Genomic DNA, 16,490 nt, shown 5'->3' with positions numbered 1-16,490 from the left:
TGCTTCCTTGCTAACGTGGTGGGAGTGGGCATTGTTGGCATTCGGAAAAGAATTTAGCCACCTAAGAATTGGAAATAAAGAAGATCCCCAACTAGAAATGTTGCAGAAGTCCTAAAAGTGTCTCAATAAAAGCCATTTTAAAAGAATGTTGTTGCTACTGTTTGCTTTTGGAATAAATCTGGAAGTAAAAAGCTGCAGCAATGTGCACCTTCTAATTAGAGAATGTCTCTGTGGACTGAACAATTTGGTGGATTTTCTTTCCAGGAAACTTTTTGCCCTTCGGGTTTTCTAGTGGCCAGGAGTTCTAGAGTCCCGACTAGCAGCATGATTTCTCTCTCTTCAGTACATCAAGAAACTTTCTTGTGCCATCTTTGGTCTCTTGTAAAAAGGGCTTGTGTCCTCTCTTAAGAGCTAAGCAGAAAAGGATCTACACCTTTGATTGCCCTATAGTTGTGTATCCAGTCTAAGTGCCCGCTCATTTGTAAAGATGAACGCTTTTCAGAGAACAAAACCAAGTCCTTGCTAGATTTGAAAAACGATCTGTCAAAGATGGGGGGTGCCCCTCTGAAACACCCCTGGAAGCCATTAAACTTGTTGTCAAGTGAGTAGTGCCATACACGGGGATGGCTTCCCCACCTCGACGCCAGACTGCCAGCATCAAGCTCTCAAGATGGGAGCCCCCAAAATCCTCTCTAGGGGATTCTGTGCCACTAAAGCTTGGGAGTCAGTTTGAGTGATGGAAAACACTCTTTACTAATTAAATTAAGTAGGATGTATTAAATCTATGGTTTTCACAGAGCATCAGGTCAGCCTTCTTGCCCCTTAGGCAATGGTCGGTCTTTTTTACCCATTGTAACCCTTATTTCTAACCTACCCTGTTGCTCATTGGGTTGGCCCCAACCGCAAGCATGTCTCACCAAAGTGTCATGGAGGAACATCTCAAGATTACTGAGCCCCAGAAGACTGGAAATAAAAAGAGCTTGCTTCATCATGCATTCCAACATACCAGTTATCAGTTGGGCCACCATGAGGTGGTCTGGGAAAAGACAAACTTGGTGTGTCAGCTTGGAAAAGGAGGCAATTTCTACCAACTACTACGTTAAAAATCGATCCAAAGTTAACCAAAGGATAGTCACTGTTAGTAATCCTTTGCATCATCTGGCTACTTTCCATCAACATACTCCACTTAAAATAACTGTAACATTGACTATAACTTAAATCTAAATGGAATTGCAAATAAAGTAGGAGTTGTATTCAAAACCAGCTTAAGAGGTGAAAAGTTCCAGATCCTGAAAATCCTACAGTCATGATTTCAAAGTGCTCTGAGTAAGAGGACACAGAAAGGAGGTCCATAGTCCTTTCCAGGGCAGATGATCTATGGATGGAATAAAGGGCAGCATCTTTGCTATTTAAATGAGTTGTTGCAGCTGTGTGTTTTCAGAATACGATGTTCTTGCATCTGGTGCAAACCAACTGCATCCGCCTGGCCCATTGTGCATGAATCTTGCTGGACCTTTAGTAATGTCTTAATACTAAGTGAGGCAAAATGGATATCCTAGTAAGTCCATCGCTCACCTTTTGGACACTGAGAAAGCAAGAGGCTAGAAGTAAAAGGGCTTTTCCAATATAGTTGTAAGCAGTGTGCTGGCTGCGACCTGGACTAGAGGGAATGTGACAGCTACGTTGTACTGACCGTGTATGTGAAGCAGCCATACGTGAGAGCCTAGAGATTAATGGGAAAGGCTGTGCACAACTTGCTAGTGGCTGCTTCCAGCAACAAGTCTAGATATCAGGTTCCCTGGGAAGAGGGAGCCAAGAGAGACTCAAACACAGCCCTGTCCTCCAAGGAGCCCTCCTCCTCCAGGCCAGGGGCACGACTACACCTTTCCTCGCAGCTTAGCATACCTTGCGAGTACTCCAGTACCTTCTGAACATCCCTGAAATGTTCCTGGGACTAGTTGTAGAGTACTAGAGTTCAAGATAATTTGAGTCCTCAGAAGAGTCCTCCAGTGCCCCAATACCCATCCACTCCCAAGCTCCCCCTCCCCACCGCACCCTCCCCCCACCCAAAACAAAAAACCTGTGTAGGAAGACTAGCTCCAGGTTTGAGAAGCTAGCTTGTCCCAAGAGCCCAACTGGCACAGGGGAGATGCTGACTTGGACCCAGGACATCTGAGCCCACAGTCACTGGCATTCCAACCATACCGTGCAGCCTTGATCGTGGCTAAAGACCAGCCTCATAAGAAAGGTTTTTCCCTGCTGTGAGTGCAGAGACACAGGAGCTTGGTCTCTAAACCAACACATCAACACGTCACACTTTCCCCGACAGACACTGCGTCTCCCAAACTGCCTGTTCATACGGCCATCTTTGTCGTCTGCCTAACAACCGTTTTATGTACTTAGTAGGTTTCCGCTGCCCTTTTCACTTTAAAGTTTGTTCGTGTTTTGGCGGGGACGGGGGCGGGGGGGGGAAGGGGGAGTTGGGGAAGAGGAGTACAGAGCTTGACAGGGGGCTTGATCCCGTGAACTGTGAGATCAGGACCTGAGCTGAAACCAAGAATTGGACACTTCACTGACTGAGCCACCAGGTGCCCCTCAACTGCCCTTTTTAAAAAGGAAAACTTTGCCTCTACAAGAAAGGACAACCAGCATCATTTGCCATTAATGAAGACATCCCTTAAAATAAATACAAGACAAAGCATTATACTAAAACTTTGTCATCTGTTACTGCTTGCCGAGGGCTGTGAGTCTGAGGTTGGCTCTGCTTGTTAACAAGGAAAAGCACAAGGATTCAGGGCACACTAGCACCAAAACGAGACTTTTTCCTTGACCCAGGCAAGACAAAGAATTGGGGGAGCCTTGAGTCTCAGGGTGACTTCTGTTGCTTAATGGCATGCAGAGTGGCACCCAAGAGCCAAGAGGTGGTTCCAGCCCAGAGTGTTCCCCAGGGAAGTCTTTGCCCATCAATGATCGCCGAACTCTCCTCACCCGGCTTTAGACTCCTTTTTTATGAAACGGGAGTCTCACTGGCAAGGCAATAGAAACTCAACTCAGACTGTGTTTGATAAAAGGGACACGCAGGTAACACTATGCCTGAGTGGCAGACTGCTCAGCAGCATAGGCAAAGGCTCAGGTGCACCGTCCTGTCCTGCCACCCACATGGTCACCTTCATCCTAGGCAGGCACCTTGGTGTCCATAGGGTGCTTCCCATTTACCTTGCCTGGGAGAGGGTTTCTCCTCCCTCCCTAGTGAGGAGGAATCCTGACGTTGGAGCCAATTGGACCATTCCAGAACTAGTTTCTGTGGCTGGTGGGCTTAGATCAGAGCTATCTCAGTGGGCCACTGGGAGTTAGGATGACCTTGATTGGCTTAGATCAGTCAGTACCCATCTCCGGAGCCGGGGTGGAATCAGTTCAACACAAACCAGAAGCCAACTCAAACCCAACTCTGCATTACACTCAGGAAGGCGGGAGACAGAGGTCAAGGGCCCTGCACTCTTCAAATTAAACCTTGTGCAGGATGTAAAACAAGAAGGTGTGGTTGCTGCAACTCAGGTAGCCAATCGCTGAAAATCCCCTGACTGCTGTTCTCCCAGAGCTCAGCCGCCTCAAGGCTGTGGATCCAAATCCCCTGGGGAGCTCGAACTCGGCCCCTCCCCCAGGGCTTCTGATGTAGTTGGTCCTGGGCTGGTCCGGCCAATTCCCCTGTGCAACCAAGACTGAGAAACACTGTTTTAAAGACACACACGTGAACATGGCCTACAGCACGAGCCTTCCCCGGAGAAATAGACTTGCCTGTGGCTTTCCTATGTAAGAGCATTGATTCCACTTCTCCCCATTCAACAAACATGAGTCAGACAGCTTAAGAACCCCCGTCTCTACACTCAGGCGACGTGTGTGTAGAAACCAAAATTTTTTTTTTTTTTAATGTTTAAAGAGAGATGTTTTAATGTTGAAAGAGAGAGAGAGAAGTGGGTAGGGGGAGCCAGAGCTCAGAAGTGGACTCTGTGCTGACAGCAGAGAGCCTGACCCGGGGCTCGAACTCACAAACCGTGAGATCATGACCTGAGCTGAAGTCAGACGCTTAACCGACTGAGCCACTCACGTGCCCCGAGTCCAATTTTTTAAAGATTTTTTTAAAAGTAATCTCTACACCCAATGCGGGGCTCGAACCCACAACCCCGAGACCAAGAGCCAGATGCTCCACCAACTGAGCCAGCCGGGCGCCCCGACAGAAACCGGATTTCACGTGTGTCTCCTGGGCTCACGGAGGGACAACAAGGAGCCCCTGGGCCTGAAGGGACAGCCCCCGGTCCCCAGGCGGGGTCACCGCCGCCGCCCCCACCCTCGGCTCTCTCACAGATGAGCCCACGGAAGAAAGGCACGAACCTCGTTCTCCGGGCGCTCCTCCGGGTCTGCTCCCTCTCCTCCGCCTCGGGCCTGGCTCCCCAGAGGAGCGGTGGGGACGGAACGCCGTGCTCCCTGGCCAGCAGAGTGGCCCCGGGGAAACCCGCGAGCAAGTCCTTCCCGTGGGAGGGCCCACCACCGGCCCGGCCCGGCCCGCGTGGCCCTGCGGTGGGGCCAGAGGCCTGTCCCGCCCAACGCCCTGTCCACTGCGGTCCTCTCCTTGCGGCCTTCCTCGGACTCAGCCCCACGTGCAGCCGGGAAAGCGCGCTGGCCACGAGTCCCGGCCAGGAAGGCAGACGCGGGCCTCAGGGCTTTGTTCTCCGCCTGCAAGGCTGAAGTGCGTGCAGCTGACCGTCGCTGATAAGAACTTGGATGCTCTGGCGTCCACAGGGATCCCACGGGACTCACAGAGATTCTGTGAAAGCTGCCCAGAGTCAGAATCGCTTTGAACCCCAAGACGGTTGTGCTCTTGACCGGAAGACAGAGTGGGTCAAGCACGTCTAGGAGCCTCCCAGAGCCCAGCGGCCTTTGAGGGCCCCACTGCCACCTCCTGGTATCAGAGCTTCTCTGCCTGAATCTCTCTCCTCCCCCACCACGAGGCAGCTTGTTGTTGTTTTTAAGTAAGCTCTACACCCAACACGGGGCTTGAACTCAAGACCCCAAGATCAAGAGTTGAGTCTCATACTCTACCAACCGAGCCAACCGAACGCCCTCACCAGGCCGCTTTTTACCCGGTTTTTATAGCCCTCCCTCAAGCCGTGGGCCAACTGGAAACAATAAAGCTTTCTGCGGAAGGGGAAGAAAAAAAGCTTAAGTGTGATTTTGCTCTAAGATGGGGAGGAAGGTGCCCCGGTGCCTCCAGCTGCCTGGGTCAACAAGGCATCTCCAGGGAGCTGGTGATCCTATCAGTAGACGCCTTTGGGGGTGTCTACCCAGCCTGTAACCCTGCTCTCTGAGAACTCGTCACACCCCAAGAAGGAGAGGTTTTATCGTGAGTGGCTGTTAGATTTTGGCAGATGCCTTGTTCCACGCCTACGGAGATGATCGTGTGGGTTTTGAGCTGTATTAACACGGGGTGTTACACTGATAGACTTTCAGATGTTAAACCGACCTTGCATTCCTAGGAGAGATCCCACTCGGCCATGTATCAGCCATTTTATAGGTTGCTGGATTCAGTCTGTTGGTATTTTGTTGAGAAATTCTGCATCTATATTCGTGAGGGATATTGGTCTACAGTTTTCTTACAGTGTCTTTGTCCGAGTTGGTGTCAGTCACTTCCAAAAGGAGGGCCGTGGAAAGCACACACTTCTAGAGTAAGATCACACCCTCTGGCCCCAGGGAATTCGGAACTGGGGCACAGAGATGGTTGCTGGCAGGCCAGTTGCTTGCGCAGCAATGGTCACTCAGCTGTCGCTTCTCCCCAGCTGCGTTTCTTCACAGACCCCCCCCCTCCCCCCACACACCCTTGGAGTAAATTCTCCAGGGTCTGAGGGCCTCTGGTTCTCAGGCTCTCACATGCAAATGCCCACGGGGGCCAGGCAGATCAAATAAATCGGCGAAAACAATAATGGATACAAGGGAAACCTGGAGAGCACGAGCCCCTCTAAAGCGACCCAGCTTTAGCTCATTGTTTCCAGCAACAGTGTGAGCCCGGAATTGCCAGACATTCCAGGGTTTTTTTTATTTTTTATTTTTTAATTTGAGAGACAGTGTGAGTGGGGGAGGGGCAGAGAGAGAGGGAGACAGAATCCCAAGCAGATTCTGCACTGTCAGCATGGAGTCCAATGCAGGGCTCGGACTCACAAAACCCTGAGATCATGACCTGAGCCGACACCGGCTCAGTGGGACGCTTAACCGACTGAGCCACCCAGGCGCCCCTAGATATTCCAGTTTTTGAAGAGAAGCTGGAAATCCAGCTGTCCTCAGTTTCCATTGCTGGCGACTGATTTTAGTTAAATGTTTTGATTAGGTAAGCACCAAAAAAGTATAGAAAAAAACTGAAATGGGAAAAGTCTACTTCTCACCCAAAACATATGCGTGGTTCTCAAATTTTTGTTTATCCTTCCGAAGAATGTTAATGCCTTTCTCACACAGATGGAAGCATATCACACACATTCTCCTGTACCTTGGCTTTCGTATCTTGGTGACGTTTTCATACGAATTCACAAAGAACTCCTCTTTAAGTTTATTTATTTTGAGAAAGAGAGGTGAGTCTTAAGTAGGCTCGACACTCACATCCTGGAGCATGACTTGGGGCTCAATCCCACGACCCTGGGATTACGACCTGAACCAAAATCAAGAGTCTGACGCTCCTCATAAAGAACTCATCCATTTTGGGGGCACCTGGGTGGCTCAGTCGGTTAAGCATCTGACTTCAACTCAGGTCATGATCTCGCGATTTGTGAGTTCGAGCCCCACGTCAGGCTGTGCGCTGACAGCTCGGAGCCTGGAGCCTGCTTCGGATTCTGTGTCTCCATCTCTCTCTGCCCCTCCCCTGCTCACACTCTGTCTCTATCAAAAATAAATAAACGCTTAAAAAATTTAAAAAAAAAAAAAAAAAAAAAAAAGGACTCATCCATTTCTACAATTTCATGGGATTCCAGCCGTCTGAGTGTGTATAGATGTACCAGAACTGAACCAATCCCATTCTGATGGACACTTAGGTTCCTTCCAATCTTGTGTTATTTCCACATGTGGAGAAGAGCCTTTCGCATTTATCATTTGTCTCCTGTGTGTGTGTATATTGGGAGGTGAGATCCCTAGAGGTGAAATTACCAGGTTCAAGGGCAACTACACTTGTCATTCGGACAGGGACCGTCCAGAGACCTCCACCAGAACGGTGTCTCACTGCCCATGCATGAGAACGCTTCTTTCTTCAAAATTTCACTAAGTGTCATCAAAAACTTCCGTGTTTGCCAGCCTGAAATCGTGAAAACTGAGGAATTTCAATATTCTTTCATACTTACTGGTACGGATCGAGTATCTCTTCACAGGATTAAAATGTCTCTTACATTTTCTTTTCTGTGAAATGCCTGTTCATATCCTTTGCTCATTTTTCTACTTTTTCTCTTATTTATTTGTAGGAGCTGTTGAATATTAGGGAGACTTTCCCTTTATAATATGTGCTGCACATATTACTTTCCCAATTTGTCATTTGTCTTTTTGGTCACTCGTCTTTCAAATTTGCTTAGGATTTATCATACTGTATGGATTTGTTTTGGTTGAATTTTTTATTTGTTTTTGCCATGCAGAGGATTTAACTCTGGTTTTAAGGCTTCTGGATTTCGAATGATTCTCCAATGTTTCTGCCTCCTCGTATACATTCATTTTATACATCTAACTCATCCTTAATCCATTTGGAATTTTGGAAATGTTCCTGGTGTACAGAGTGAGGTATGGAACTCACTTTATTTTTTCCAGATGGTTACCCAGTTGTCTCAACATGAAAACATTTTTAAACAGTTCAGGGCAAACCACACATTTCTGCCAACCTGTGAGCCACCTTCTTGGAACCTCTTGCTTTGACAGACATGAAGTTCACGTCTGCTGAGAAAGCAGGGAGGTGACTGACCAAAGAGCCTCGCTCTTAATGAAAACTTGCAATGCCCTTCATACTGGCGCCCCACAACAGAACCTCTTCCCTGGCTGCAAAATGACCCCGGCAAGGGCTGTGGGGCCTCCTCGAGCCAGTAGTCAAGGCTTTCCTTTACGTGACAGGACATCAGGTCACCTCTCCCAAGGACGATGCCTCCAGAATACCAGCAGCTCAAAGGACTGAGGTCAGAATTGCCGGCAGGCTCTGTCCTGGCCTTCCCTCCCCCACCCCCCAGGTGTCCCCAAGTGTCCCTAAAAGCTCCATTTAGCACTGCAACTCCCAGAAAACTCGGAATGGCCAATCCTAGTTCATTAGTCAGCTTTCTCCACACATGTTCTCATGCAACCTCTCCCTTCCTCGCTGACTCTGGGGAAAGGGGGGGGGGGGGGTGTCCCTAAAAGAAGCCCAGGACAGCAAAACACAGAGAGGGCTAGTTGGCCTTGCCAACTCTTCCACAGCCTGTTCTTACTCTGAAATTCAAGGCCGGTCCCTAAGGCACTCACTGTTGATGCTCTTGGATGCCAGTGATCGACGGAGAAAGAGCACACAGTCAGCCCTTTCCCCACAGCGCCAGTCACCACAACAACGTCACCCATTGCGGTGCTCGCGGCCAGCCCTGAGTCAAGCGCTCACACGGGACACCTCTTTTCACCCTCACGAACACCCAACGGGCAGGTGCCATCCTTCTCTGCATTCTTGCGGAGGACGAAGCTAGGCTCAGAGAGGGTAAGCAACTAACCCAGGGCCACACAGCTGAAGCGTGCAGGAGATGATGGTGCCACCCGGGCAGGCTGACCTCAGAGCCTATAAGCTCTTGGCCACAGCCCTGTGGGTCTCTATTTTAGGACACTCGGGCTGCCGCGGCTTGGTCACATGGCATTCCCTTTCACCTCTCCCTGGCCCCTGCGCCAGGCTCGGAAAGGAGAAAGCAGCCTAGGACTACTTGGCCTTCTGGAAATGGGTGCCCTTGCCTCTTGCCTGAAAAATTAACTTTCCGTCGAATCTATGCTTTCCCTGAGCAGACACAGTGGTGCACGGTGAGTATCTGAGCCTCCTTCATTAAAACCAGTCCCGATCAATACAGCACAGCCACGAGAACGACCAGTCTGCAGCTACGTACCAGCCAGGGAAGCCGGACACAGAGACGACACCACATGCACACCATCCACCCATCTTCCGGCTACAGGAAGTACAGACACCAGCAATACCTGTCTCCGTTGACAGAGGTCAGGATGCCGTTAGCCCCGGGTGGGGTTTGTGAAAATTCAGTAAACCTTACACCTAGGTGAATTTTTCTCTATGCAAACTATATACCTCAGTAATTTAAAACAATGTATACAAGTTTTGGGGCGCCTGGGTGGCGCAGTCGGTTAAGCGTCCGACTTCAGCTCAGGTCACGATCTCGCGGTCCGTGAGTTCGAGCCCCGCGTCGGGCTCTGGGCTGACGGCTCGGAGCCTGGAGCCTGTTTCCGATTCTGTGTCTCCCTCTCTCTCTGCCCCTCCCCCGTTCATGCTCTGTCTCTCTGTCCCAAAAATAAATAAAAAAACGTTGAAAAAAAAAATTAAAAAAAAAAAATCTCTCTCTATATAGGTGATATAGATACATATAGATATAGAGATATAGATTAGATATAGATATAGATATAGATATAGATATAGATATAGATATACTCTACGGAAAAATACTGGCTTTTCTCGGGGCACCTGGGCAGCCTAGTCAGTTGAACATCTGACTTCAGTTCAGGTCAGGGTTCATGAGTTCGAGCCCCACATCCGGCCGTCTGCTGTCAGCACAGAGCCTGCTACTGATCCTCTGTCTCCCTCTCTCTAACCCCACCCCTGCTCAGGCTCTCTGTCTCTCTCGAAAACAAATAAACATTAAAAAAAAAAAGAAGAAGAAAACGAAAGGAAAACGCTGGCTCTTCTTGAAATAAGATGTCTGCCTACAGCTTTAATTCCAAGAAATTGTCCTAAAATTGTCAACATGCAGCACTCCCCTTGCTTTTCTACTGCTCTGTCTCCTGATTCGTTAGGTTAGGTTTCCTTGAAATTCTAGTGCGGGTCTGCCGTTCAGCTGGGCGAGTGTGTGTGTCTTCTTGGCCCTGGGAGGAATTCCAGAAAAACCAGAATTATCCATCACCAAACTGAGAAATCGGGAATTTCAGGACAAGAGCAGGAAATTCAATCGCATGAAATCTACCTTTGAAGATCCCTGGAAATCCTATTGACCTCTTGCATTCTTTTTTTTTCTTTAAGTTTATTTATTTTAGGAGAGAGAGAGAAAGCAAGCACGAGCAGGGGATAGGCAGAGAGAGGGAGAGACAGAATCCCAAGCAGACTCCTCGATCAGCAAAGAGCCCGACGTGGAGCTCAGTCTCACGAACCCGAGATCATGACCTGAGCTGAAACCAAGATTCCGATGCTTAACCGACTGAGCCACCCAGAAGCCCCACCCATTTTTTTTTTTTTAATTAAAAAAAAATGTTTTTTAAGTTTATTTATTTTGAGAGAGAGAGAGAGAGAGAGAGAGCAAGTGGGGTAGCAGCTCCCATCCTCAGCATAGAGCCCTGTGCAGGGCTTGAACTCCAATAGTGAGATCATGACCTGAGCCGAAATCAAGAGTCCCACGCTTCACCGACTGAACCACCCAGGCACCCCATGACCTCTCCATTCTTTTCTTTTTAAAAAAATTTTTTTAATGTTTATTTATTTTTGAGAGAGAGAGAGAGGCAGAGAGAGAGGGAGACAGAATCCGAAGCAGGCTCCATCCAGGCTCTGAGCCTGGAGCACAGAGCCCGGCTCGGGGCCCGAACCCACGAACTGCCAGATCATGACCTGAGCCGAAGTCGGACGCTCAGCCGACTGAGCCACCCAGGCGCCCCGTGACCTCTCCACTCTTACTGGGACTCTGATGACCACCGCCGCCCCCTCCCCTCAGGCAGGGCTCCCTGAGGAGCAGAGTGGGAGGGGCAGGCTGGCCTAGGGGGCAGGTGCTCCCTTCCAGAGGACATTTGCACCCAGACCACACATGAGCTCTTGACACCTTTATTGAGATGATTCACAGGCCCGTGGGCACGGGGCTTGGCAGCCAAACTACCCACCACAGACAGACCTGGAGCCACGCACCCTGGTGCAGGAGCACCCCCACCCCCCCATGATGCCCACGCAAAGCTGGGCACAGACCGACAGGGAGATCGAGTCCCCAGTCCCGGAGCCCCGAAGCTCCCGAGACCCACGCGCCCCGTCCAGGACACCAGGCAGGCCCGACCCGGGTGGGAACCGCCGGCCGGCTCAGCACGGCACGCGTGGGCGCTCCAGATGCTTCTCCGAACCCCGCCGTTTCACATGAAGCGAGAGAGGAAACTGAAAAACACAAATGCACAGCGAGAAGACCAGAAAACCCGAGCCGCTGCACGCACGCACGCACTGTCGCTTTCCGACGACCCGACGGCAGAGCTCACACGCGCCTGTGGCGGCGGCGACTGGGGGTCCTGGGCGCGTCCCCCACGTCCCCGGGGAAGTAGTCCTCCGTCCGGTACAGCGCGGGCAGCTCGAAGGGCAGGGGTGCCGGCGTGGATGGCTTCTGGAACGACAGAAAGTGGGGTGACCCGTGAGCCATTTCAGTGCTCTTGTTCTGTGACCGGAGAAGTCCAGTTGTGGGACCAGACACATCCTGCAGGGGACGTGGCCCACGGGATGCTTGGGGGGCACTGCCCGTGAGATCCAATGCTGGCCCCCACGGACGTGGACAGGCAGGGCCAGGTTGTGACAGAGAGTGACCGAGAAAGCAGGTGTCCCTGGTGCGAGGCGGGGGTCCCTCCACACGTGTGTGCACAGGAGCTCGGTGCACCCCCCCCCCTTCCCACCCGCCCCAGCCCAGCCCAGGGCCTGCTGCTGGGCGACTGGGGGGCAGGCTGCGCATTCCTGCACCGGGTCCCCATCTGTGCCGCCTCAAGCTGGTGCCATATGAATGTGTTACTTTAAAAAAAAAAACCAAAACTAAACCATTTTAAGAAGTGCTCGCTTATTTCTGGTGTGGATTTTTGTTGAGAAGGGAGGGGAGAAGAGATTTTCCGTCCAGCAGCCCTCCCCAAGCTCTGGTTGGTGAGACCCGTTCTCAGGGTGAAACCCCAGTTTCACCGAGGACCGGGTCAAACAGCGCTTCTCCAACGTGGCCGCACCCCCCACGTGGCTGGAACCCCCCGGGAGAACTTCTGCCTGGGGCCCCCCCACCCTGAGTCTGATGACACTGGTTTGGGGCGTATCCTAGCACGGGGGTATTTCCAAGCCCCCAGAGGACTCTCCTGCAGAGCTGGGGCTGATTCTATGATGAGGCCTCTGAGCCCTCAGGAGGAGGGGGGCCGGGCTCCGCTGGCAGACGGGCAGGTGCGTGGGGCTCGGGGCGCAGAGGGAGGAGTGGGGGTCCCTCTCACCACTCTCCCGGTTTCCCCCCACACTTCCCTGGACCGTCCGGTCTCCTGGACCCCAAGCTGAGACCCAGCTCGGGTGGGTCTGCAGGTGCAGGGGCGGGGGCAGCAGGTGGGGGCTCTGGCTCCCCGCCAGCCACAGCTCTCCCAAAGCCCTATGCCCGCGTGTGCCCCGCACCACGCTGGTGCACACTCGGCCTCCCCGCACACTTGTTCCCCACAGTGACGCCCTGACCGCCATCCCCATCGTGAAGGCGGGGAAACCAAGGATCAAGGGGGTCCCACGTGCTCCAGGCGTCCTCCCGACTCCATCACCACGTCCCGAGCACCCGCACCAGCCAGGCCCCTTCTGCCCACATCCCGGGCTCACTGGCGGGAGAGACAAAGGAACCCACGGAACACCACCGCCGCGTGATGGCTAATGGTGGGACAGCACGGGCACCTGTAGAACCCAGAGGTGGCCCAACTCCTCCTGGGGGGTCGGGGAGGTTTCCAGAGGCTTGAAACTCCCTGCTTCCAGGATGGGGCCTCCAGGCTGAGACAAGAGCATGTCACACGCCATGGCAGGAGGCGGGGGGCAGACCTGGGGACTCCAGGGGCTCAGTCTGGAATGAGGCCAGGTCGGGGTGTGGACAGCGATGAGGCTATAAACCAAGGCCAGACCACATGGGCTCTTGGAAGCCATGCCAAGAACTTCATCCCAAGAGACCAGGGAGCCATTTAAGTCACTAACCGGGAATGTGTGTGTGGAGTTCGGTATGTGTCTTAGAAAGAGCACAAATGAGGGGAAAGAGGGGACCAGGGAGGGGGCTGTGGCCAGTGTCCCCTAAAGGTGAGCAGTCAGGCTTAGGGCAGAAGTGGACAGACTCTCATGTCGAAGCCCCAAAGCCCTGAACGTCCCCCCACACCGAACCCTCTTTCTCTGCAGAAGGAAACCATCAAAGTATTTCCAATAAGATGGAATGTGCTCGGGGTGTAAGGACTACCTCCCTCCCTGCGCCACCATACCTGGAAAACCAGGATACGCAGTTCACCTTGGCCAAGGGCCAGCCTCACAGAAGGGCAACAGAACATTCTGCCCGGCAGCCCCGGGTCCGCCATTCTTGGCTCAGACTACTTGGGGGTACTTGGGGCCCAGGCCTATCCCCTGCCTCCTTTCTCTAGCTCCTTCCTGGGACGTCCCCTGCCTCCCTGAATGGGAAGCAAGTCCTCTGATAGCTCTGTGAGCAGAGCACAACTGGGAAACGAACCCCAAGATACGTCTCGCAGCCTGGGGGATGCAGTCTGGGGGTAGCCCAGAGGCTTAGAATCTCTTCACCCCATTTCTCCTGAGTGCCGGCCATCGTAGTATCTAGAAGATGGGCGAACAATGACAGCTCAAAGACCCGCTCCCTCACCTGACACATGGGGGCCAAAGAGCATTTTGTGATCATGAAGAGATAGGTCCCTTCTCCTGACCCCCTGGTCGCAGGCAAGGGAAGGGACCCATGAGGGCTCAGTGGCCGAGCTGGAGCCAGTGTCCTGACCCAGTCATGTGGCCTCATCCTGACCCCCTATTCTTTTTGAAATAGTCCTACCATTCAAGGGGGGGGGGGGGGGTGTGTGTTTCTGAATGGGTAAGGCATCCCTGTGAGAGATGGGGATTCTGTCTCCTCCTTCGAGGAGAGAGACTTCCAAAAAAGGAGAAAATCAATATAATTAAGACAGGATCAAGGAGAAGTCATCATAAGAGCCTCCCAGCAGCCCTGGACCAAACCCCTGCCAACATCTTGGAGCACGTGGGCAAGTGTGGGACGGTGACTCATAGCTGGTTGGAGAACTGAGCCTGAAGTCACAGGGATGGCCTATGATGAGCCCAGGGGGCCCCGTGTGGCTCAGGGCACAACTCTTGGAGAGTAGGGGGGGCATGGAACGGGCATGGGCCCTCTAATCTCCACCGCCCAGTCTCGATCTTCTTGCCGGTCACTTGTGCCCGTGCCCACCCTACGGCTCCAGTAGGGGCTGGATGGAGGCCTGACCCACCCCAGGCATGACTGGTGGAGGGCTGAGCCTGTGGCCAGCGGCCGTCAGCCTTGGGAACTTCACTGCTGAGACAGGGATGCTCTCTCTGCTTCCCGGCCCCCAAGTTCCGGAGTGGATGGCTGTGAGCCTGAGGGCCACCGCTGCCACCACAGCGCAGGACCTGCCTAGGATTGAAGCCACCAGAGGAAGCAGAGCTGGGACAAGGTCCTGACGATATCATTCGGGCACCTGAATCTGTTACTGCCTGAGGCTACAGTTTCCCTGGGACATTTCCCGTCCATGGGCCGTGGAAGCCTCTTTTTTGCTTAAGCCAAGATGACCTGGGTTGTTGTCACTTGCAACCAGGTGTCCTGAAACCAGGAACCCCCAGGGGAGCCAGCGGCTTGAATCAGCAGGTAAGGGCTGGAGTGTGAGGCTAAAACCAGCCAGATGCCCCAGCTGCTGCCAGGAAGAAGAGACCACATCCTGGAGGCCAGGCCCCCAATCACAGCCATGTCAGGACGCCACAGAAGCCCAGCCCCTCACACCCATTTTCCCCCGGATTCCCATGGCAACCTGCAAACCTGGGGTCATCCCCATGTCCCAGAAGTGGCAGGAGCCAGGGGACCAGGGAGCTGGAGTCCAACCAGGCCTGTCTAGTTCTAAGTCCAGCCTTTGCCCATCATCAGACAGGACCCAAGTCTTTGGGGACAGAGCAGCAAACCCAAACCCTTGAGAATCTCAGTCCTCGGAGGGGACCTCAGAGACCTCCACCTCCCACCCCTCCCTCTACAGCTGGTAATAAGATTCCCCTCCGGGGGCTTCCAGGTGAGCAAAGAGGAGTGTCCACCTCCTGGCTCCCCAGCTCCCAGCCCGCCGGCAGGAATGTTCCACCAGCCTGGGATCGGTTGGTAGATGCGGAAATCTGACACTGCAGCTCCAAGACTCTGCCCCGCCCCCTCTGAGTCTCCCTCCCTGGTCCCCCCGCCCCCCCTGCTGCCCCCAGCGGGAGCTCAGAGCTCCAGCCTGCTGGCTTAAGGCGCTGGGCCTGGCCTGCTCTCCCCAGTCTACCCACATTCCAGAATCCTCACTTCCACCCTGGACACCGGAGTTCTCAAACCTGGAGCCCACACACCAGACGGATATGCTCTTGGTCTGCTTCATGATTTAAAAAAAAAAAAAAAAAAGGAATTAATTGCAAACATGTAACAAATCAGGAGATTTCTCATGAAAACCAGACTGCCAGCTTCTCTCGGAAAATCAGATGATCTGGCAGCACTGGGCCCACAGCTCCTCGTGGCTCTGGGTGGCTGAGCTGAGGAACAGCGGGTACACTCTCCCGGGGCCCCAGATCGCTCGTGGCCACTTCACCATTTCTGTATCCTGCTGCTTCCGGCAGAAACCCCAAAGATGGCCACCCTGGAAAGCTTCTTTTCTGATAAGCCCACCCCCCCCCACCCCCCTGCCAAATGGCTGCTGCAGCACTGGGTTCAGGGCAGATCACTGTCTTCTAAAGCTAAGCTCACCCACCCCAGGGCCTTAGCTCGTCCTCTACCACCAGCCCACTTGTTTCCAGAAATCCCCACAGCCCCTTGGAAGTCCTGGCCCGCCTTGTATCTCCCTCTTGGGAAGCCCTAAATGCACATTCCTAATCCTGGTCTGCTTTCTGTTCTGGCCAGGGTCTGCAAACTTGTTCCGTGAAGGGCCAGACAGAAAATACTTTAGGCTTTGCAAGCCACATGGTCGCTATGGCAACTACTCAACTCCGCCCTTGTAGCACAACAGCAGCCACAGATAATATGTAAACTAACAGCACGGTTGTGTGCCAATAAAACTTTATTTACAAAAATGGAGGCAGGCCAGATTTGGACCCCCAGTCATGGTTTGCCCCTGAATCAATAGATCAGGACAACAAACCCTTCCCTGTAGCTCCCATTCAATGGGCACTGAGTCACCACACGGGCTGTAGGACTCAGGGACAGGCCCACCTTGCCCACTGTCCCAGAACTCTGTGCTATTTGGTTGGCTGTTCTCCAGCCTGTCCTACCCCACCCAGCATC

General features: G+C 52.8%; 1 protein-coding gene across 4 annotated transcripts in view; it reads right to left on the bottom strand.

Moving 5' to 3' along the window:
* Positions 1 to 11,031: 11,031 nt before the first annotated feature.
* The window catches only part of BCAS4 (breast carcinoma amplified sequence 4), a 60,432-nt gene continuing 54,973 nt past the window's right edge, over positions 11,032 to 16,490 (bottom strand). For 2 of the 4 annotated variants that reach the window (XM_058685962.1, XM_058685958.1), the window contains one exon: positions 11,032 to 11,585. In XM_058685962.1, the coding sequence (XP_058541945.1) occupies positions 11,460 to 11,585 (126 nt within the window). In that variant the 3' untranslated portion in view covers positions 11,032 to 11,459. The remainder of the gene's footprint in view (positions 11,586 to 16,490) is intronic. The other 2 variants (XM_058685959.1, XM_058685960.1) reach the window with 1 other exon arrangement.

Source organism: Neofelis nebulosa, chromosome 9, assembly GCF_028018385.1.
Source record: "Neofelis nebulosa isolate mNeoNeb1 chromosome 9, mNeoNeb1.pri, whole genome shotgun sequence".
Taxonomy (NCBI): domain Eukaryota; kingdom Metazoa; phylum Chordata; class Mammalia; order Carnivora; family Felidae; genus Neofelis; species Neofelis nebulosa.
This window is presented reverse-complemented; position numbering and strand designations above follow the sequence as displayed.